Here is a 24998-nt window from a genome sequence, read left to right as displayed (position 1 = left end):
ATTGAAACATGTATACTATCATGTAAGAAACGAATCACCAGTCTATGTTTGATTCAGGATACAGGATGCTTGGGGCTGGTGCATGGGGATGATCCAGAGAGATGATATGGAATGGGAGGTGGGAGTGGGGTTCATGTTTGGGAACGCATGTACACCCGTGGTGGATTCATGTCAAAGTATGGCAAAACCAATACAGTATTGTAAAGTAAAATAAAGTAAAAAAAAAATTAAAAAAAAAAGGATGATGGTGTTTGTTTAAGAAATCCCCAGCTTTGTTTCCTTTTGAGAACCCCAGCATGCTTTGAACACGATGGAATGAGCCAAATTGTTGAGGGGCACATAGAGTTTTAGTTTTTTTGGCTCCTGACTGTTCTTTAAATGTTCTTTAAATGTGCAGTAAATACAAGGAATAAATAAAATTGGGTGCTATCGTTTCCCCTTCTTTAAAAGAAGTTCAGCATCAGGAAGTTCCTCCAGTGCCAGAGTGAAGTCACATCTCTCCTCCAAATATGTCTCCTTCTTTCTCAGAGGTAAGCAAAAGCCCTCTTACTTCAGTGAATGACCTCACCCAGGTCCAGGCCTTTCTCCACCCCACCATGCCATTATTTGACTCTCTGGTCAAAAGAGTTAAGTGTTAACTATCATCATTACTGAATGTTATTATCATTTCAAAGGACTTTGGCTTTGCTGGGAAAATAATATATGTCTATGGAGGCCATAGACACTGCTTTCAAAATGGACCCAGAATGTCAGTAGCATGATCTCATATAACAAAAGAAGATGAGGGAAATTTCAGGCCACAGATCACATAGTTAGGAAAAGGCAGAACTGGGACACAAACTGAGGTCCTCTGACCCTAAAAGCATGGGTGGTGAGACCAGGGTTGGAGGGTGAGAGTAGGGGGTTGCAAGTGGCTCCAGCCACTTCTGGTAAACTGGGCAGTTTTCACTCCAGGGACGTTTCTTGACTCTCAGAAGTTCACGTTATATGCTTAGTTATGAAAAATCAGTGCCTGATATGACTCTACCAGATTAGGGACCTCATAACTGGTACACTATTCCTGATCACTGCCTTGCCCCTGATCCTACTGTAGTGTCATGAGAAGTTCCATATTTGATCCCTGTCTCTGTTCATGCTCCAGGCAACCTGAAAGTCTTGGAACTTTATGTATGTTTATAAATCATGAGATGAGTGAAGGATGGGACCTGAGATAGAGTCTGGATGGGACTGGACTCCAGAATTTTCCATCAGCTGATGATAGGGTTAAAACTATTATCCCTCAGTCCCTCTGAGGACCACACACAGTACTGATACAGAGTTGTATCACAAATGGCCAATGATTGTATCAACTTGCCTGGCTCCACCTTCTATTAAAACCCATGAATGCTGGGTTCAGAGAGCCTCAGGGAAGGTGATACCATCAAGGGATTGAGAAGGGGAGAGTCCTGAGAGGGCTTGGACGCTTGGCACCCCCAACTCCCAAGTTACCCGATCTTCTCCTCCATTAGGCTGTTCCTGAGTTTTAAAGTTTTATAATACCTGGGGACAGTAAGTAAATGGCTTTCCTGAGTTCTCTGAATATTTCTAATAAGTTACTGAACATGGGAGGTGGATCATAGAACCTGCGAATTTATAGCCAGTCGGTCACACATGTAAGTGACAGTAGAAACTGTGATCAACACTTGAGAGTGTGGGCCATCCTCAGGGATGGAGCCCTCATCTTGTGATGTCTGGGCCACCTCTGTGGATTTAGTGTCAGAAGTAAATTGACTCTTGGATGTCCTAGAGTGAGTGTGAGGAACTGGTTGCTGCTGACAAGGATCCACATGTTTGGTGTCAGGGACAAAATGCAGACTCCCTCTTTTCTACCATTTGCATCTGGGTTGAGGCTCAGGGACAGGGGAAGATATTATGTTGAACAGAGCACTCCGAACCCCTTCCCGGGTCTCTGCAGTTTCAGAAATTCTGGAGAAAAGTTGCTTGATTAAATGGGTTGTGACTTGTCCTGAGCCTGACACTCAAACATTTTGTGTCCTGGGGCAAGTCATTTGCAGTGTCCTCACGTGAACAATTGGCCAGGCTACATGAATATTTTGAAAGGAGTAGCAGTCATGACTGGAGAAGGAAATGGCAACCCTCTCCTCTCCAGTATTCTTACCTGGAGAATTCCATGAACCTGGTAGCCTGCAGGGGTCCCAAGGAGTTGGACATGACTGAGTGACTAACAACACAGTTGATTAACAATATTGTGATAGTTTTGGGTGGTCAGCAAAGCAACTCAGCCACATGTATAAATGTATTCATTCTCCCCCAAACTCTGCTCCCATCCAGGCTGCCGCATAGCACTGAGCAGCGTTGCATGTGCTTGCATGTGCTCTTGGTTATCCAATGTCACACTTTCTTTTCCAATGGTGAAATGTTTCCACCACACATACATCCAGTAAATAGTATTATAAACTCACTGGCCATTGTCCAGGTCTGATCATTCTCAACATGTGGAGAATATTCATAGTAAGTATCCTCCCTTTTTGTTCTTTTGGAGTTAATCAGTGGCATAATGTCAATAAATCTATAGATATTAAGTAGCAATACGTAATTACTTATAATATTATCCTGTCACTGTGACACCTAATGACATTGGTAGTAATGCCATGGACAGAAGGATATCAAAGGGCCTTTTCACAGTCACCCCCCTGCACCCCTACCATCTCTATTGCAAACAAACTGGTCGTTTCAGTTGTTCACCTGGTAGACAAACAGTGGGGATCACCTTCCTATTTGACAAAGATCCTCCCAACTCTGCAGCCCTGTGACTGGACTTCTGCCTGCTATCTCCATACACGAGTCCCTGCAAGGCCAAAATATCAGATACTTCTACAAGGCCGGGTCTGGGTTCTTGAAGACATTTGTATTTGGCAGCTGCAAAGCAAAGAATAACAGTGTCAAGATCAGGGAGGTCTGTCCCAGACACATGGTGATCATGTACATGACAGAGTGGCTAAAAATAAACTAACACCTTTTCCTGAACACTTACTGTGAGCCCATCTCATAGGTCACAATGTTAAATGCCCTTGGACTAGGTGAGTAATATGGCTGGACATATTTAGAGTGGGGGTGGAGGCTGGAGGGACAGTAAGGAATGGTGGGGATTATTGAAACCGGAGAAAACGCTCCCCTCCTGAGAAGAGAGCAGCTTTCCTTAGCTTAGTTCACGGCTGTCAGAACGTGGTCCCTTGAGCAGCACCCTCAGTCCCAGAAACCTGGTAGATGCAGATACTCAGGTCCCAACCATGTCTTACCAAATCAAACCTCAGACAGTGGAGGGCTCAGATCCATGTTTCAACAAATGTCTAATGGATTCTGAAGCTCGCTCAGAGTTTAGACCCACTGTCCCTAGTGGCTCAATGGTAAAGAATTTGCCTGCAATGCAGATGACCCGAATTTGATCCCAGCATTGGGAAGATCACCTGGAGAAGGGAATGTGTGTCCACTCCAGTATTCTTGCCTGGAGAATCCCATGGACAGAAGAGGGTTCTTGTTAAATGGCAGGAGTGTGTTGTCAGATCACTTACTTTTTCCAACAATATGAGACGTTCATTTTTTTTTTTTTTTATAAAATCTCCCACTGCTAAATCCTGGAAATGTTTCAAAATTGTAAATGGTACTGTGTGGGTTAAGAATACTTAGATGCTAGCCACATTTGCAATCTCTGCTTTGTGTTTTCCCTTTAAAGACTGAAAATAATTCTAATAAAAATAGTATTCACAACACCATTTTAAGAAAGTAAACTACTTATTTCCAAAGAGCCAGGGGCTGCTTTATCCATTAGCCTGAAATTGACCACATGCTTTGAATATAAATGATGCTCACTGGACAAAGCCTCAGAAAAATCTAAACATCTTCTGCATGCCCAGGATTCATTCCGTCTTTTCCGGATGTGGCATTAGATAGCGTGGAATTGAAATTTCTCATTTTTTAGAGGTAATTACTGAACATGATATGACTGAGCAGAGATATGACCTGATATCAGAGTTTTGGGTTCTCTGGTTTATCCAGATATATACCTTGTGATTTTCCTGTCTTGTGATTTCTCTAAAGATGAGAGAAGACAGGGGAGATAAGAAGAGTTTGTGCTCTTAGAGGGAGTCTACTGCTCCCTGGTCTCAGGTGGACAGATTGAGGCAGGAAGAGGGGAAGGGCCAGAGGGCCTCTTGAACTACAGACTATTAATTATTTTATGATCTGCAAGTTGTGTGTCCTGAGCAAGTGGCTTCCCCTCTTGAGCCACGGCTTTCTCCTTGACGCAATGGGATGAGGATCCAGATGTTTTGGGGTCACCTGAGGCTAAATGAAATCATTCACGTGAAATATCTCAAGAGAGAGCAGACCCTCCCCTCACACTGGCTCTTTTGTGTGTAACTGGCTACTGATGTCCTTCTGTCCTGGGGTAACTCGAAATTAAGACGTACTGCTCTTCTAAAGTATGCTATGTGGCTTTAATACAAGTAAACACACAAGAATGAGCAAAGGGAGTGTGGGTGTGTCTCCCCTGATGTGTGCACTCTGGTTTACAGCTTCCACCGCAGCAGAGTGCATGTGCACAGACTCTCAAGTCAGATCCCTGGGTCCCAATCCCCTCTCTACAACCTATGATCTAAGTAAAATACTTTATTTCCAGTTATCTCAGGTACCTCCTCAATCACATGAGGAAATATCAACAGTTTCTCCCCTTTCTTTAAAAATTTTTGAGGATTCATTGAGTTTTATGTATTAGGTGCTTAGGGTAATGCCTGCCACAATGAGGAATTTATGTTTTCCCTGATGTAATTACTCATTACTGCTATTATTACTACTACAAAGGACTTTCACTTCTCCAGAGAAGATATACATGCCAGGTGCCTCCATTGCTTCCATGGCAGCCACATGATGTGGGAAGCATGGATCTCACATGACAGCAGAAGACATTTGGTTCTGGAGATTTAAATCCTGAGGCACAAAGTTAGGATTACAAGGGCTGTTACCCTAACTAAGATCCTATGGCCCTATCACCAGTGAGGGAGAGCAGGAGGATGAAGGTGGCTATAGGCAGTCTTCCAAGGTCCCCTGAAGTCCATTCATGCAGGCAGCATTTCTGTTTGCAAGACCAGGAGAGGGACAGCAAGTGGTCATGCGATGGAGATGTATTCACTTCCTTCCTAGCCCCCTTCCCTTACTCGTAAGAGGGTTATACTCCAGGACAGCCTCACCTTGTCCAGCTCAGTTCCTGCCTGGACCAATGCCTGAGAAAGAGCAAGCATCCATCCAGTGGAGAAGCTGTGGCAATGGTTGCAGGAAGCTGTCCTGTGTCACCCCTGTCATCTGAGGTAGGTGAGGGGGGTCAGGGCATTGAGGCCCAGATGTGATGAAAGTAGCACAAGGCTGAAAAGGAGGACCTGGGCTAACACACTGCTATTTAGCTATATGTCCTTTGATCCATCTCATCCCCTCACTGGCCATCCACCATGTGCCACGCACTGCTCTAGGTGCTCAGGTGCTCTCTGAAAGTCCATATTGGACAAACTCCATCTGTCTGATCACAATCTTCCTTACTTTAGACCCACAGGCATAATCAAGCTTGATAACTACTGTTCTCAGACTAGTTCTCAGACTTGGCCCCTGCAGACAGAAGGCATGGTTAGGAGGGAAATTTCACAATAAAGAGGACTGAACCAGCTCCTCCCCTGTCTCACTCCCTTCCTCATCCTCTGACCCCACCCCTCAGCCAGGATATTAAAGGCTCAGTCTGTCCATCCCAAGCATCCTCAGGAGCCCTCCTGCAAGGCCACCACCAAGATGAACTGGCTCTGCCTCTCTGCAGCCCTTGTCTTCCTCCTGGTTATCCTGGTGCACAGCACCCCAGTATATGAACACCATACCCAGGACCAAGGTAGGTCCAGGCTCACGTCTCCTGTACAGACTGGAAGGAAATGATGGAAGTCCATGGAAGGGCTGGGGGTCAGTTGTGACCACACTGCTACCAGTCTTCTCTGAATTTCTCCTGTCATGTTGGGCAGGGTGTTTGTTTGTTCAGTTTTGGCAGCACTGGTCTCCCTGATATGCCAGGATATTCCCTAGTTACCAGGGCTGCTCTCTGGTTGTGGTGTGTGGGCTTCACGTTGGGGTGGCTTCTCTTGTGCAGAGCAGGGACTCTAGGCATCTGGGCACAATAGTTGCAGATCACCTGCTTAGTTACCCCAAGGCATGTGGGTCCTCCAAACCAGGGATAGAGCCCATGTCCCCCACATTAGAATGTGGATTCTTACCTACTGGACCACCAGGGAAGTCTTACGTTGGAAACATTTAACTCAGATGACATCATGAAGTTCATGAGGATATCTTTCAACTTTTATATTAAATATATATCTATCCCACCTAACTCTACTGATCAGGCCCCATTTCTGAGACTGTATTCCTGGTCCCTGCCTTGTCCATGGACCTTGCTATAGTGTAGTAACAAAAAGCTGCCTATTCGATCCTTGTTTTGATTAATAGCCCAGGCCTCCTAAAACTTGGAATTTACTGACTTTATAGATTATAAGATGAGTCACAAGAGGAGACTCAAGGAACTTTCAGGATGGGGCTGGTCTCCAAGAAACATCAAACATCCATTTCACAGTTCCAATTTTCCCCACGTCTCATTCCAGTACCTCTGTGGAGAGGGGAGGGACCTGAGAGTGATATCAATCACCAGTGGCTGATGAGCCAACCAATATGCTTGTTTAGTGAACCTTAGGAAGAAATACATGAAAACAGCTTGGAGAGCTTGTGCGTTTTTGAATACAGGCAGCTGATGTGAGGGTGCTGTGCTCACTAGGGCACAGAAGCTGGGAACACCTCCCTCCCCCTTTGCACACACCTCTCTTCCATTTTACTGCCTTGAGTTACACTTTGTACAGTTATCTGGGAAGCATAAGCAAGTGTTTTTCCTAAGTTCATCCCACCAATTCTATTGAGCTGTTGATTTTGAAGGTGGGGTCATGGACATCCCAATTTTTGCCATTTGATCACAAGCATGAGTGACTCAGGACCTCAGGGCTGGCAGCTGAGTTGAGGACGGTCTTGAGTCCTCAACCTGCAGAGTCTGCGCTAACACCACAGATTAAAAATCAGAAGTAAATTAACTTGCTAGACACCCAGTGGGTATCTGGGGACTCTGTTGCTCTTAAAGGACCACATATTTGTTGTCAGAGTAAAACCCAGACTCACTCTCCCCTGTGATTCGGGAGCTCAGGTGATGCTCCAAAAGGGGGGATTCATGAAAGTAGGACCTTGCACCCAGAAACTATTCTCAGTTATCTGTATTTTCAGAGTTCCTGGCAGAATCAGGTACTGTATCAAATGGGTTGTAATGTGACAGTGTCTTGACCTGACCCAGATACCTGCATGTCCTAGGGCAAGTCATCTGCAATTTTCTCATTGAAACAGGGGATACATGTTACATGGGTTTTTGAACAGAAACCAGTCATGAATATAAAGAGTTGAGTCACATTTTATGGTGAATTTTATGCATTTTCTACCAAGATGTGTTCATCTGAAAATGATTTCTCTATCTACTACTCTGGGCAAGAAAGTATATTTAGGTGTCAAAAGGCAATTATTCCTCTATTACGAATATAACCAGAAAAACCTGGGATGAGTGAGAAAACCCATTGCAGAGAAAACAAGAAACACACGGAGCCCAGTGTGGGTTTGCCTCTGGGACCAAGGTAAAGCCTCCAGGCCTTTTCCTTTGTCCTATTTTGACTACTATTTTATTATCAATATTGTCCCCTTCCTTGTCCAGTGTTGACTATTTATTATGCATATTTGATCCTTGTCCTGGTGCATGAGCCCAGCCTCCTGCAACTCCTGGAATCTACTGTCTTTCATAGGTTTGGAGACAAGCCATAGAAGGGGACCTGAGAAGCGTTCAATAATAGATGTGATTTCCCATGTCATCGATGGTGTGGCTAAAGGTCTGAACTTTTTCCACCTCTGGGGAGGGGGGGGGGGCACTGGGTTTGAAAACAATCTCCACTGACCAATGATTCAATCAGTATGCCTGTTTAGTGAAACCTCAATGAAAATCCATACATATGGGCATTCAGGGAGCTTTTGGGTTGGTATCACACAACAGTGATGTGAGGATCCAATGTTTTCTAGGACCTGGAGGCTCCTCACAACTCCACTTCCACTTCGCCCTGCATATTTCACTCACTTATGCTGTGCCTAGATTTATCCTTAATAATAACGTGAGATCCGTATGTGCGAGGTCTTCCTGAGTTTGGTCCTCAGATTTATTGTGTTATTGAACATGGAGTAGGGTAATAGTACTACCAAGCATAGGCTGCTTTGTCAAATAATGACCACTTCACTGTCATCTCAATTGAGGACAGTTTTGAACCCGCAACGTGCAGAATCTATACTAACTCCCCTGATTTTGTATCGGAATAAAATTGACTTGCAGACACCCAGGGGGTGTTTGGGGAATTGGATGTTGTTGCTAGAGACACAACGTATTTGGTTCAGCGAAACCCAAACTCACACTCTGTGTGCTTTGGGAGCTCATGTGAGTCCTGAGGACAGGGGAGTAATGCAAGTGGGATGCTGCACCCAGAAGCTCTCAGCAGTTATTGGTATTTTCAGAGTTCCTGGGAGAATAGGATAGTATATCAAATGGGTTGTGACATGACCAAGTCAGTCTTGTCCTGACTTTCCACACACATGCTGTGTGTCCTGGGGCAAGTCGTTTAGAGCTTCTTCATCTGAACAGCAGATATCTGCTTCAGGGATTCTTTGAATATATTAGCTGTCATAAATATAAAGAATTTATTTACATTCATGGCCAATTTTGGTTATTTTCCTGTGGATATGTTCATTTGAAATAATTTCTCTACCTACTTGCTTGGGGCCAGAAAGAATAATTATGTACCAAGTAATGATTTTTTTTCTCTTATAAAATTTAATCAGAATGACCTGGGAAAAATGATCAGAGTATCCAGGCCCTTTCCCTTGTCCATGTTTGACTATCATTTTACTATCCATATTTGATCCTTTTCCTGGTTCATGGTCCAAGACTCCTGAAAATTTTGGTATTTTTGTCTTTCATAGGTACCAAGATATTTCGTGGGCTAAAAGGATTGGCTGACATAATCAATAATGGAATTCAAGGTTTGAAACTCCTTCACCTGTAGGGAGAAGGGAGGGCACTGAGGTTGAGATCAGTTATCACTGCCCAAAGATTCAATCAATACCCTGGTTGATGGAAACCTCCATTAAAGTTAAAAAATAAAAATAAAATTCTGGCATTCAGCAAGCTTATGGATGGGAACCAATGCTGGTGATGTGAGGGTGCTATGCTCTGGGGCATGAATGCTCCCCACACCTCCACTCTTTCTTTGCCCTCCATATCTCTTCCATTGCACTGTTTCTGAGTTTTCTCCTGTATATTATTCTGAGGACAGTAAGCATAGGTTTTCCTGAGTTCAGTCACCGGTTTGATGTGATATTGAGCATGGAGGCTGGGTCATGTAAACTCCACTTTTAGTTACTTGGTCAGAAGTAAGAGTGTGTCGAACCACATGGCTGACATCTGATGTCAGGAAAGTCTTGATACCTCAACCTGCGGCATGGGCATAACTCCACAGGTATGGGCTCAGAAGTCAATTGACAGTGGGGCACCCACTGGGTATTGGGAATTGGATGGGATTGGTGCAGAAACCATATCTTTGCAGTCAGGAAAACCCCATGCTCACCCTGCCTTGTGATTTGAGGGCTCATGTGGGGCTTGGGGAGCTGAGTAGTGGGAGTAGGACACTGCACCCAGAAACTCTTACCAGTTATCTATATTTTCAAGCTCCTAGCAGAATCAGTAGTGTATCAATGGGTTGTGATATGACAGTATCTTGTCCTGATCCCACCACCCACATGTCTGTGTCACAGGGCAAGTCATCTGTAGTTTCCTCATCTGAATAGGGGAAATTTCTTACATGAGGTCTTTGAACTGATGATGAGCCATGAATATAAACAATTTCTTCCCACTTCATAACCAGATTTGTCCATTTTCCACCACGATATGTTAATCTGAAAACACTTTCTCTATCTACTTTGGACAATTAAAACTATTTCTTTATCAAATAATGATTATTTCTCTATTAAGAGAACAAATTTAAAGATGTGGAGCCACTGAGGAGAGCAACTGCAGGAAAAGCAAGAAACACAGCCCTTGTGTGGTAGGCTGTGCAAACAAGCCTGAGACAATATTACTAAAGTCTCCAGGCTCCTTCTCTTGTCCTTTTTGACTGTCATTTTCTTGTCCATTTTTGATCCTTTCCCTGTTTCAAGGACCAGGCCTCCTGAAACTCTTGCAATTTACTCTCTTTCAGGTCAGGTGATGATTTCTGGAACACAATTCAAGAACCATACAGTCGAGGAGTTCCTAACACAAATACTCAAATACGGTAAGAAAGGTTTTGTATTTTCTCCACCTCTGGGGAGAGGGAAAGTCACTGAGATTGAGATCAATCACCAATGGCCAATGATTCAGCCAATAAGCCTGTTTCTTGAAACCTCATTTCAGTTAGTTCAGTTCAGTCTCTCAGTCATGTCTGACTCTTTGTGACCCCATGGACTGCATCACGGCAGGCCTTCCTGTACATCACCATCTACGGGAGCTTACTTTTTCACTCTCTTCTTTCATCAAGAGGCTCTTTAGATCTCTTTTGCTTTGAAACCTCAAACCTGCATAAATATTGGGATTCAGAGAGTTTTTCGGTGGTAAATACAAATACATGACATGAGAGTGCTGTGCTCATTAGGGCGTGAAGGCTCTGCCAACCTACAGTCCCCCTTCATCCTACACACCTCGTCCATTTCACTCTTTCTGAATTTTCATTTCTATTAATCTGAGAATGGGTTTCCCTCTAGCTCAGTCAGTAAAGACTCTGCCTGCAGTACAGGAGACTTGGGTTTGATCCCTGGGTTTGGAAGATCCCCCTGGAGAAGGAAATAGTAATCTACTCCAATATCCTTGCCTGGAAAATCTCATGGACACAGGAGCCTGGTGGGCTGCAGTCCATGGGCTTGCAAAAAGTTGGGCATGACTGAGCGACTAACACTTACCTTCTTACTTAATCTGAGAACAGTCAGTAAGGGTTTTCCTTAGTCTGGTCATTAGTTCCATTCAGTTATTGAACATGGAGATGTGGTCATGGAACCTCCAAACTTTAGCCATTTGGTCACAAGCATAAGTAACTTTGGACCACACGGTTTATACTAAAATGAGAACAGTTGTGATCCCTCAGTGGGTGGAATCTGTACTAACTGCATGGATTTCATATCACATGTTAAGTGACTGGGGGACACCTAGGAGTCTTTTGGGGAATTGGTTGATGTTAGTCTAGATACCACATATTTGGTGTCAAGGGAAACCCAAACTCACTCTCTGCTGTGATTTGAGAGCTTAGGTGAGGTAAGGTAAGCTTTGCAGACAGGGAAGTAATGAAAGTAGGATGCTGCATCCAGAAACTCTTATAAGTAAACAGTATTTTTAGAATTCCTGGTAGAACCAGGTATTGTATCAGATGGGTTATGATGTGATAGTATCTTATCCTGACTCTACCACCCCTATGCTCTGTGTTCTGGGGCGAGTCATATTCAATTTCCTCAACTGACTAGCAGAAAAATATGCGAGCATTCTTTAACAGATCATCAGTAATGAATATAAATAATCTATCCACATTTCATGACCAATTTTGTCCATTTCCACCAGTGTGTTAATCTGAAGAACATGATCCTTGAGCTCCTTTGGTCAAGAGAAAATATTAATATGTCAAGTAATGACTATTCCTTTAATATTAAAATAAGCAGAAAGATATAGGACCACAGAGCAGAGAAACTGCAGGAACACAAGAAACACAGTCTTTGTCTCATGGGCTCTAGGTTAAGACAATACGAGCAAAGTCTCCAGGCCCTTTCACTTGTCCTCTTTTGACTCTTATTTTCTTATTCATATATTTGATCCATATTTTATCCTTGTCTTGCTTCATTGCCCAGACCTCCTGAAACTCTTGGAATTTCCTTTCTTTGTTAAGTCACAAGACCACTCAGGGAAAGCAACCTAGGAAATCTTCAGGTCTGGGTTGGTCCTCCAAAGAACTCAAACACACATTTAGAGGTTGGAAATTTCACCACTTTCTTGCCAGCACCTCTAGGGAGGAGGGAAGACTCTGAGATTGAGATCAATCAGCAATGGCCACTAACTGAGTCAACATGGCTGTTTATTGAAAACCTCCACACAAATCCATAAATATTTCATTTAAGAGACGTTTTGAGGTTAATGATAACCCATACAGACTATTTTACTATCCTGGAAGGAGACTGGATGTGAGAGGGATATTGACCATTATATTGATGTGCCCCATCATCAAGGTGATTTTTTACTACAAGACACAGGACCACAGAGCAGAGAAACTGCAGGAACACAAGAAACACAGTCTTTGTCTCATGGGCTCTAGGTTAAGACAATACGAGCAAAGTCTCTAGGCCCTTTCACTTGTCCTCTTTTGACTATTATTTTATTATTCATATATTTGATCCATATTTGATCCTTTTCCTGCTTCATTGCCCAGTGCCCACCATCCTGTAGAAAGTCCTTTCCTGTGAAATAGGAGCCCATTATGGTTTATGAGGGTCTTTCCAAAATCACTGACTTCACATACCAGAAGACACTTTTATTGTTCTCATCACATTAGCAATACCAAGATGTTTAGGAACTCAGTGTCAGAAAAAGGATCAAAAAAAAAATCACATATATTTCTTCTTATAATAACAGTATCAACATATTGATAGTTGAACATTCGATTTATTCAGTCCTCCTGAGGGATCATAAGTAACACACTTGTATGTTTTCTTCACGCCCTTTCTCATTATCGCATGATTCCTTCACATTCTTTATTCACAGTGGAAAGTTTTGCCATATACAAACGTGAGAGAACAGTATTATAAAACCCAGGTACCCAGACCTAGTAATTATTGACATACAGGGAATGATTTTCACCTGTGACCTGTTTTCATTGCTATAGAGTTGTGTATTTCTGGGTTTTCTTTTCTTTCTTTCTTTTTTTTTTTTTTTTGAGCATTTATTTGGTGCTTTTGGTGTTAGTTGCAGGCCACAGGCACAGTAGTTGTGGCCTGCTGACCTAGATGTCCCTCAGGATGTGGGACTTTAGTTCTCTTACAAAGGGATTGAACCCAGGACTCCTACATTGGAAGGCTAATTCTTCACCAGTGGCCCACCAGGGAAGTCCCCTAGAAGTTTTTGAGGCTAAGCAAAGGCATTCTTTCAATTTTTGTTAAAATACTTCATAAGGAGATATAGAAGTGTACATGATTAATATATCATGTCACCCCTAGCAGCATTACTAATTCTGTCCTAGAAAGAAGGTTTTCAAATGGCCTTTTCCATCTGACCATCCTCCACAAGCCTGGCATTCTCTGTTGCAAAGAAACTGGCAGTTCTAGCTGTTGTCCTTGTACGAGCTGTGGTGACTGTCCTCATAACTGAGCCATTGCCCCTCCTTTCCTAGCAGCTTCTAAGCCTGAATTCTGCCTGGAGCCTGAATTAAAGGGCCCCTGCAAGGACCAGATGGCCAGGTATTTCTACAATGCCACGGCCGGGTACTGCGAGCCATTTGTATATGGCGGCTGTGAAGGGAACAAGAACAACTTCCAGACGTTATCGGACTGCTTAGCGACCTGCTCTCCAGTGACAGTGTCCCTGTGGTAAGACAGGGGGCAGGACACAGGGGCAGGGGAAGGACTTGGGAACTAGGTGGAGCTCAGGGGACCACAAGCCAGTCACACCTGCCCAGTGTCTTCCTCCTTAATGCTTCCCGGGAGAAGAGGCAGCAGTGTCCTGTGAAACCACACACTGAGCAAGTTCTCCAGGGGTCAGCTTGGCAGAAGGTCAAACCGAGATGCCTTTTATGACACTCTAAGCCTAATCACATGCTCTTCCATCTTAGAGAGGAATACTGAGTCAACCACCCTCCAGGGCAGGTCTGCAGTGCTCCTGAGCACCCCACCTTGCCATAGAAAACTCACTTCCCTCTTTTTGGCCATTTGGATCATGGGGACTATAGTTTCATATTATTTGGAAACTCCAGGCTCTGTCAAGATGATAGGTGTCCATGTCTGGGGCTAAAATGATGGCACTCAACAAGTTCCTTTATTTTTGCAGAGGATATGTGAAGAGTGGTTCCCAGAAAATGTGACACCCGAGAAGGACCCCTGCAGGGCTGGGCCATGGCTGCTTCTGAAACTGTTCAGTCTCTCGCAGTCCTTCTCTCTCCTCCCCTCTTCAGCAGAACCTGTCTAATTCCTTTCTTCTATTGGCCAACATGTCTAATTCTGTCTCATCCAGCTGGCTCTCAGCACCACGAGAATGTCTTCCCTTTATTCCTAGCACTTAGCTCAGCTCCTGGCACCAAGGCAACAGTTCCTAATTATTTGAGAAAGAAAGGAAGGAATGTAGGAGCACATTCGTCATGACCAGAGTAGCTATAGAGCCTGCAGTTTGATGAAGGATTTTTGTCTTCACCCACATCCTCACTGCATCCTCAGCTTCATCCCCCTCCCTACCATCACTGCTCTCTTTGTCGGTGTCCAAAGTGGAATTTCTCACAACCCGTTCTCAGAACCAGTAATGGGAGAAGGGTTTGTGATGTTGAAGCTTCCTGATCCTACTATGATGTTGCAATTTTCCTTTCCATAGCTTCAAACACTGTGGCTATATTTCAATAATAATGCATTTTAAAAAATAATTCAATAATGCATTTCAATAAATGCATATACTAAATTAAACTGAATGGATTGGTGTCTTTTGCTTGAAACTGCAAACCTTACTCAAGAGGGTCCATGGGAATACTGGTCTTTCTCATTGTTCTCCAGACAGTGGGCACCTCCCAGTTCACTGTCCAAAGACTGTGCCCCACCGAGTATAGGAAGCATACACATGACAAAATCATCAACCTCTTAATAGCCACCCCTAAACCTGGGAGATACAAATCTCCACATGAGCTTTCCTTCTAAGTTCAGTCAAATTTGGGGGAAGGTTGTCCTCCTGGATAAGGAGGAGACTCAGGAGACTAGACATGAGGCTCAGTTGTCCACTTTTCTAAGGAATCCGATTCCCTGAAGTCATAGGCGGGAGGGAGTTCTTACTTTAGTTAAAGAAGGGCAACTACCATTTAGTATCCCAGGCTCTGTGTAACCATGTTGACTGCATTATTCTATTAATCATGCTTAGAATCCTGCAAGGAAGAGAATGGCAGCATAGAGATGGCACTTTCCTCCTTTATTCACTTTCTAAGATGGCAGGTCCCTACTCTCCCAAGTAAAGGGATTTTGATGACATTACCCTGCTTTGCTTCTAAAAGATTTAGGATGGATGCACCTGGAGAACAGAGAGTATCTGTTTCAATTCAGATCGGTGAAGTTAGACTTGTGGACCTCAGCAAGTAGGGTATTTAAATAAGTGAGAACACACAGGGTGCTGGTGCTGTTACTCCCTTCCTTGAAATCTTTGGCAAATTCTCAACATTTCTGAGTGGGTTTTTTTTTAGTTATAAAATAAGACCCCAGATCTCAGAGTTAGCGAAAGAAATAACTGGGACTCCAACCGGGTCCTCTGTTCTAAGAACCACTGTTGCAGAGTCCACAGTGGTGGTGGGGTAGTGTTGCAAGCGATTTCCAAGGTCCCTGGGATCCACTCAGGGAGGTAGCTCTCCTGTTGGTGAAACCCGGTGAGGGACAGTGGGTGGTCAGTTCTGGAGACGCTGTTTGTCTCTTCTTCCCTTTTGCCGATTCCCTTTACTTTGTTTCTACCCAGAATATAAGGTTTTGTGCCCCAGATGGAGATGCTCTCCCCCCAGCTCAACATCTGACTGGGCCATTGCCAGGTAAAGAGCTGGTATATTTCCAATAGAGATGCTGCCACAATGATTGCTGGTAGCTTACCTGTGTCATACCTGTTTTCTGAAGTAGGTAGGGTTAATGTAAGACAGGGGGCATTGGTACCCACATGTGATGACACATGCATGAGTCTGTAAAGGAGGACCTGAGCTAACACACTATGGTTTACTTACTTGGCTTTTGATCTGCTCTCATCCACTCACTGGCCATCCAATGCCATGTGCTGCTCTAGGAGCTGGGATGCTCCTTGTGTGACCATATTGCACAAAATTCCACCTGTAGAATCACATTCTGTGTTTTCATTGGACCACAGACAGAGTCAAGTTTGAGAATACGGGTACTTGGCATTTGGACCCGCCAGACAGAAACAAGACAGAGGAGCCTGGCGGTATAGTCCGTGGAAATCTCAGAGTCAGACCAGACTGAGTGACTCAGCAGACATGCATGCACCAGCAGAAGCAGGACAATGGAAGCAGGGGAGATTACACCTTGTACATGACTGATCCCAAACCCTCCATTTCCTCACTCCCCTCCTTCTCACCTGTTCTTACCCATCTGCTGGGATATAAGCTGATCTCTCAGCATCTGTCTTTCCATAGACACCCTCTGCAAGGTCACAAACATGAGCAGACTCTGATCCTCTGTAGCCCTGTTCATTCTCCTGGGCACCATGCTGGACATCATCCCTGGAGGTGAAACAAGCAATGAGGCTCAGAGTAAGTCCCAGCTCACCTCTCCTCTACAGACCAAAGGGAAAGGAGGTGAGTCCATGGAAGGGGCAGGAAGAGGGGTGTGGTGGATGCTGCTAGCCTTCTCTGGATTTCTTCTGGAAAGTAAGCAGTTGAACTCCAGGGACATTTCTTGACTCTCAAAAAATTGTCATTATGTGTTCAGTTTTAAATAAAAATATCCCACCTCATTTTACAGAATCATGAACTTTATCTCTGACACTGTCTATTGCTAGACTCTACCCCATCCCTAAAAACCACTTTAGCATAGTAAAAAGATCCATATTTGATCCTTGCCCTGGTTCATACCCTAGGCCTCCTAAAACACTTGGATTTTATTGTCATTCTCTAAGTAATGAGATCAGTGAAGGATGAGGCCTTAGACAGTGTGTGCACCTGGATTCAGAACATGCTATCAGATGATTAGAGGGTTAAGTGATCAGTCCCCAGTTACTTTGGGGAGAGGAGTGAGTACTGATACTGAGTTCCATTAACAATGGTCAAAGATTCCATCAATTTGCCTCCATCCAATCCTCAATTGAAACTCACCAACGCTAGAATCAGAGAGCTTCAAGGGAGGTGATAACATCAAGGGTTTGTAAGGGAGGCATGTCCTGAGGTGGCATGGAGACTCAGCATTTCCTACTCCTTCTTTGCCTTATGCTCCGTCTCCATTTTGCTGTCCCTGAGTTTTATCATTGATAATGAGTGGCAATAGTATGTAAAGGGCTTATCTGAACTCAGTGAGTGGTTCCGATGTTCAACATGGGAGGTGAGTCAAAGGATCTCAGAAATTATAGCCAATTGTTTACAAGTGTGCATGACCCCAGGGCTCGAACTCCTGAACTATGGGCAGTTCTCAGAGATGGAGTCCTCACCCTGTGGGTACAGAGTCACCTCTGAGGATTTAGCGTCAGAAGTGAATTGACTTCTGGATGCCCAGTTGGTGTGGGGGAACTGGTTCCTGTTGGTAGAGATCCCACTTATTTGGTGTCTGGGACAAACTCAGATTCTCTCTTTTCTACCATTTGTGTCTGGGCCACAGACACTGGGGACTATATTATGTTGAGCCGAGTACGCAAAATCCCTCACTATGGGGGGGTGTGGCAGTCCTAAGATGGCAGAGGAATAGAACTCAGAACCAATTTCTCCACACAAATTCATCAAAAGATTATTTTACTGCTGAGAAGCTTCCACAAAACAACTTTAGAATGCTGGCAGAGGACACCAGGCACCCAGAAAGGCAGCCCATTCTCTTCGAAAGGAGGTAGAACAAAATATAAGAGACAAAAAGAGAGACAAAAGTGTTAGGTATGAAGGCCCATCCCAGGGAGGGAGTCACGGAGAAGTTTCCAAACACCAGGAAACCCTCTCACCAGAGGGTCTGTGGAGGAGTTTTGTAATTTCAGAGGACAACATAACTGGAAGGAGAAACACACACACACACACACACACACACACACACGTACAGAATACGCGGCTAATGGCATGTCCCAGAGAAGAAATAATGGACCGGGCCTGAATGCCCTGAGGACAGTATGAGGGAGCTAATGTGATCCCAACCAAAACTTTGGGATAGCCAGAGAAAGAGAAAAAAAAAAAAAGAGAGAGAGAGAGAGAGAGAACTTTCCCGTGAAAAACTCTAACCTAAGGCGCAGCCTGGCCCGCTCACAGAACAAAAGATTGAGCGAATACCAAAGGAGAGCTAACCGAGAATGGACCAGCCCATCCCCCTGCCAGAGGCAGAGAGGCAGGTGGGCACTAGCCAGAGCCAGAAGGCAAGGGGAAATCTCTGCCCCAGAGATGGCATCCTCTACCTAACTGTGAGCAGGCTCCCAGTTGCTAACCAAGTCTTCCTGGGATCCTGGACAGTTGACATCTTCCAAGAAGGTCGAAGCCTAATATCAGCTCCCCAGAGGAGACACAGGGCATGCCTTAGCCGGTGCTTTGCAGTGCATCTGGGAAACCAAGAGGCTTGGACTGGGGAGGTGATTAAGACATGCAACCCACCTGGGACAGTGCACTCACCAAGCACCTGGTCTCCTGAGCTCCTCAGACCTGGGAAGGGCACAGAACGCATGCCCAACTGAGTCTATGCCTTTGTGGAGTATCTGAGAACCTGAACCAGAGCAGCTTAGACCTGGGAAGTGCACAAAACCCAGGGCTCACTTTGGATAGTTCCCCTGCAGAACCACCAGGAGCCTGAGCATAGTAGACTGGGAAGGCACACAACCCATGAGCTGGGGCAAACCCAGTGTGGTCCATACACTGCAAGCACTCCCTACACAAACCAGTGATATTTGTTTGCAGTGTTCCTCCCTCCCCACAGCACAACTGAACAAGTGAAACTAAATAAGTGACCACCTTCGCCCTTTCGTGTTAGGGCAGAAATTAGACATTGAAGAGACTTGCAAACAGAGGAAGCCAAAATAAACAAAGAAGAGGGAACCGCTTTGGAAGTGACAGGTGCAACAGATTAAAACCCTGTAATTAGCATTGACTAAGCATTGAAAGTGGTGTATAGACCTTGAGAAGAAGTATAAGCTGGAACAGGGAACTATCTGAAACTGAACTGACCCCACACTGCCCTTTACAGCTCCAGAGAAATTCCTAAATATATTTTTACTATTATCATTTTTCAATTTAAAATAATTTTTTATTTTTAAGTTTTTTATTACTCCTTTAATTTTCCTTTTTATAACCTACTGCTGCTACTGCTGCTAAGTTGATACAGTCGTGTCCAACTCTGTGCGACCCCATAGACGGCAGCACACTAGGTTCCTCTGTCTCTGGGATTCTCCAGGCAAGAATACTGGAGTGGGTTGCCATTTCCTTCTCCAATGCATGAAAGTGGAAAGCAAAAGTGAAGTCGTTCAGTCGTGCCTGCTCTTAGCAACCCCATGGACTGCAGCCTACCAGGCTCCTCTGTCCATGGGATTTTCCAGGCATGAGTACTGGAGTGGGGTGCCATTGCCTTCTCCGTTATAACCTACTACTACCTTGCAAAAAATACCCTATTTTTAAAGCAAATTTCATATACATATATTTTATAATTTTTGTGATTGATTTTTTTTTGGTATTTTTTGTTTTGTTTTGTATTTTTAATATCGCATCTTTGTGAGTCTAACCTCTGCTCTAGATTTTTAATGTCTGGGTTTTGGTATTTGTTATCAATTTTCTACCATTAAGAATCTAATCTTCGGTACCCATTTTTACTTAGGGGTGTGATTCCTGGCTTGATTGCTCTCTCCTCTTTTGAATCTCCCTTTTCTCCCCCATGTCACCTCTATCTCTTCCCTCTCCCTTCTTTTCTCTACTGAACTCTGTGAATCTCTTTGGATGTTGAGGGCTGTGGAGAACACTTAAATAACTGATTACTGCCTAGATTGGTTGCTCCCCTTTTCAGTCCCTCTCTTGTCCTTCTGGTCAACTCTCTTTCCCTGCTCCCTTTTCTCTCCTCCATGTAACTCTGAATCTCTCTGGGTGTCCCTCATTGTGGAGAATTTTTCACCATTAACCTAGATGTTTTATCATCTGTGCTGTATGGATGGAGAAGTATTGAGGCTACTGTAAGAATAAGACTAAAAGTCTGAGGCAAGAAGCTTAAATACAAAACTTGAGAACCCCAGAAAACTCCTGGCTCCAAAGAACATTAATTGACAAGAGCTCATCCAAAAGCCTCCATACCTACACTGAAATCAAGATCCACCCAAGAGCCAACATGTTCCAAAGCAGTACATACCACACTAATTCTCCAGAAACGCAGGAACATAGCCCTGTACATTAAAATACAGGCTGCCCAAGGTTACACCAAACCCACAGACACCTAAAAACTCACTACTGGACACTTAATTGCACTCCAGAAAGGAGAGATTCAGCTCCACCCACCAGAACACCCCGCAAGCCTCCCTATCCAGGAAACATTGACAAGCCAATAGTCCAACCCCAGCCACAGGGAGCAACCTCCACAATAAAGAGGAACCACAAACTTCCAGCATACAGAAAGGCCACCCCAAGCACAGCAATCTAAACAAAATGACAAGGCAGAGAAATATTCAGCAGGTAAAGGAACATGATAACCAAACCAAACAAAAGAGGAGGAGATAGGGAGTCTACCTGAAAAAGAATTCAGAATAATGATAGAGAAGATGATCCAAAATCTTGAAAACAAAGTGGAGTTAAAGATATATAGACTAGAAACAAGGATTGAGAAGACAAAAGACATGTTTAACAAGGACCTAGAAGAAATAAAAAAGAGTCAATCAATAATTAATAATGCAATAACTGAGATAAAAACTGCTCTGAGAGAACCAACAGTAGAATAACTGAAGCAGAAGATAGGAAAAGTGAGATGGAAGATAGAATGGAGGAAATAAATGAAGCAGAAAGGAAAAAAGAAAAATGAATTAAAAGAAATGAGAACAACCTCAAGAGATCTCTGGGACAATGTTAAATGCCCCAACATTTAAATCATAGGAGTCCCAGAAGAAGAAGACAAAAAGAAAGAGCGTGAGAAAATACTTGAGGGTATAATAGTTGAAAACTTCCATACAATGGGGAAGGAAAAGGCCACCCAAGTCCAACGAATCAAGAGTTCCAAACAGGTTAAACCCAAGCTGGAACACCTAAAGACACATATTAATCAAATTAATGAAGATCAAACACAAAGAGCAAATATTAAAAGCAGCAAAATAAAAACAACAAATAACACACAAGGGGATTCCCATAAGGATAACAGCTGATCTCTCAATAGAAACTCTTCAGGCTAGAAGGGAATGGCAGGACATACTTAAAGTGATGAAAGAGAAAAATCTACATCCCAGTATACTATACCCATTAAGGATCTCATTCAAATATGAAGGAAAAATCAAAAGCTTTACAGACAAGCAAAAGCTGAGCGAAGTCAACACCACCAAACCAGCTCTTCAACAAATGTTAAAGGACCTTCTCTAGACAGGAAACACAGAAAGTGTTTCTAACTCAAACCCAAAACAACCAACTAAATGGCAACAGGATCATACTTATCAATAATTACCTTAAATATAAATGGGTTGAATGCCCCAACCAAAAGACAAAGACTGACTGAATGGATGCAAAAAAAGAGACCCACCTACAGGAGACTCACCTCCAAACAAGAGACACAACAGACCGAAAGTGAAGGGCTGGAAAACAATATTTCATGCAAATGGTGACCAACTAAGAGCAGGAGTAGCTATACTCATATCAGATAAAATAGACTTTAAAATAAAGGACATGAAAAGAGACAAAGAAGGAAACTACATAACGATCAAAGGTTCATTCCAAGAAGATATAACAATTATAAATATATATGCACCCAACTTAGGAGCACTGCATATGTAAGGCAAATGATAACAAAACAAGTCTTGAGAGTCCCTTGGACTGCAAGGAGATCCAACCAGTCCATTCTAAAGGAGATCAACCCTGGGATTTCTTTGGAAGGAATGATGCTAAAGCTGAAACTCCAGTACTTTGGCCACCTCATGTGAAGAGTTGATTCATTGGAAAAGACTCTGATGGTGGGAGGGATTGGGGGCAGGAGGAGAAGGGGACGACAGAGTATGAGATGGCTGGATGGCATCATGGACTCGATGGACATGAGTCTGAGTGAACTCTGGGAGATGGTGATGGACAGGGAGGCCTGACGTGCTGTGATTCATGGAGTTGCAAAGAGTCGGACACGACTGAGCGACTGAACTGACTGAACTGATGAAAGGGGAAATTAACAGTAACACAATAATAGTGGGAGACTTTAATACCCCATGCACACCTACGGATAGATCAACTCAACAGAAGATTGACAAGGAAACACGAACTTTAAAGGATGCAATGGACCAGTTAGACCTAATTGATATCTATAGGACATTTCACTCCAAAACAATGAATTTCACTTTTTTCTCAAGTGCACACAGGATATTATTCAGGATAAATCACATCCTGGGCCATAAATCTAGCCTTAGTAAATTCAAAAAAAACTGAAATCATTTCAAGCATATTTTCTGATCACAATGCAGTAAGATTAGATATGAACTACAGGAAAAAAAAAAACTATTGAAAATACAAACATATGGAGGCTAAACAACATGCTTCAGAATAACCAACAAATCATGAAAGAAATCAGAAAATAAATGTGAAGCCACTCAGTTGTAGCTAACTCTTTGCAACCCCTTGGACTGTAGCCTACCAGGCTCCTCTGTCCATGGGATTTTCCAGGCACTAGTACTGGAATGGATTGCCATTTCCTTCTCCAGGGGATCTTCCTGACCCAGGGATCAAACCTGGATCTCCTGCATTGTAGACAGACGTTTTACTGTCTGAGCCACCAGGGAGGTCACCGAAAATAAATCAACATATCCATATAAATGAATGAAAATGAAAATATGAGAACCCAAAACCTATGGGATTCAGTAAAAGTAGTGCTAAGAGGAAGGTTCATAGCAATCCAAGCTTACCTCAATAAAGAAGAGAAAAATCAAATACATAACCTAACCACATCTAAAACAACTAGAAAAAGAAGAAATGAGGAATCCCAGGTTAATAGAAGGAAAGAAATCATAAAAATTAGAGCAGAAATAATTGAAAAAGAGACAATGGAGACTATAGCAAAAATCAACAAAACTAAAAACTGGTTCTTTGAGATGGTAAATAAAATAGACACACAGTTTAGCTCAGTTCAGTTCAGTCGCTCAGTCGTGTCCGACTCTTTGCGACCCCATGAATCGTAGCACGCCAGGCCTCCCTGTCCATCACCAACTCCCGGAGTTCACTCAGACTCGCGTCCATCGAGTCCATGATGCCATCCAGCCATCTCATACTCTGTCGTCCCCTTCTCCTCCTGCCCCCAATCCCTCCCAGTATCAGAGTCTTTTCCAATGAGTCAACTCTTCACATGCGGTGGCCACTACTGGAGTTTTAGCTTTAGCATCATTCCTTCCAAAGAAATCCCAGGGCTGATCTCCTTCAGAATGGACTGGTTGGATCTCCTTGCAGTCCAAGGGACTCTCAACAGTCTTCTCCAACACCACAGTTCAAAAGCATCAATTCTAAAGTGCTCAGCCTTCTTCACAGTCCAACTCTCACATCCATACATGACTACTGGAAAAACCATAGCCTTTACAAGACGGACCTTAGTCGGCAAAGTAATGTCTCTGCTTTTGAATATGCTATGTAGGTTGGTCATAACTTTTCTTTCAAGGAGTAAGCATCTTAATTTCATGACATACAGTTAGGTAGACTCAAAAAGAAAGAAAAGGAGAATAATCAAATCAACAATATTAGAAATGAAAACAGAAAAATCATAACAGACAACATAGACATACAAAAGATCATAAGAGACTACTGTCACTAAGAGACTACTGGAACTATATGCCAATAAAATGAACTACTAGGAAGAAATGGAAGAATTCTTAGAAAAGTATAACCTTCCAAAATTGAACCAGGGAGAAATAGAAAATCTTAACAGACCCATCACAAGCACCAAAATCGAAACTAATAAAAAAAATCTTCCAACAAACAAAAGCCCAGGACCAGATGGATTCACAGCTGAAATTTACCAAAACTTTAGAGAAGAGTTAACTCCTATCCTACTCAAACTCTTCCAGAATATTGCATAGGAAGGTAAACTGCCAAACTCATTCTATGAGGCCACCATCACCCTAATACCAAAATCATACAAAGATGCCACACACACAAAAAAGAAAACTACAGGCCAATATCATTGATGAATATAGATGCAAAAATCCTTCACAAAATTCTGGCAAACAGAATCTAACAACATTTAAAAAGATCGTACATCATGACCAAGTGGGGTTTATCCTAGGGATGCAAGGATTCTTCAATATTGGCAAACCAATTAATGTGATACACCACATTAACAAATTGAAAGATTAAAAACCATATGATTATCTCAATAGATGCAGATAAAGTGTTTGACAAAATTCAATACCCATTTATGATTTAAAAAAAAAACCCTCCAGAAAACAGGCATAGAAGGAATATACATCAACATAATAAAAGCCATATATGATAAACCCACAGCAAACATTATCCTCAATGGTGAAAAATTGGAAACATTTCCCCAAAAGTCAGGAATGAGACAAGGGTGCCCACTCTTATCATTACTATTCAACATAGTTTTGGTAGTTTTAGCCACAGCAAACAGAGAAGAAAAGGAAATGAAAGGAATTCAGATTGGAAAAGATGAAGTAAAACTCTCAGTTTGCAGATGACACCGTCCTCTACATAGAAAACTCTAAAGACACC

At 43.2% G+C, this 24998-nt stretch overlaps 1 protein-coding gene across 1 annotated transcript in view; it reads left to right on the top strand.

Moving 5' to 3' along the window:
- The first annotated feature begins 5832 nt into the window (after positions 1-5832).
- The window catches only part of LOC138417267 (trophoblast Kunitz domain protein 1-like), a 32159-nt gene continuing 12993 nt past the window's right edge, over positions 5833-24998 (top strand). The window contains exons 1-5 of the mRNA XM_069547076.1: positions 5833-5926; positions 7911-7994; positions 9130-9189; positions 10404-10478; positions 13605-13800. Of these exons, the coding sequence (XP_069403177.1) occupies positions 5833-5926; positions 7911-7994; positions 9130-9189; positions 10404-10478; positions 13605-13800 (509 nt within the window). The remainder of the gene's footprint in view (positions 5927-7910; positions 7995-9129; positions 9190-10403; positions 10479-13604; positions 13801-24998) is intronic.

This window comes from Ovis canadensis, chromosome 13 (genome assembly GCF_042477335.2).
Source record: "Ovis canadensis isolate MfBH-ARS-UI-01 breed Bighorn chromosome 13, ARS-UI_OviCan_v2, whole genome shotgun sequence".
In the NCBI taxonomy this organism is placed as follows: domain Eukaryota; kingdom Metazoa; phylum Chordata; class Mammalia; order Artiodactyla; family Bovidae; genus Ovis; species Ovis canadensis.
The sequence above is the reverse complement of the archived record's forward strand: the minus strand, read 5'-3'. Positions and strand labels throughout refer to the sequence as shown.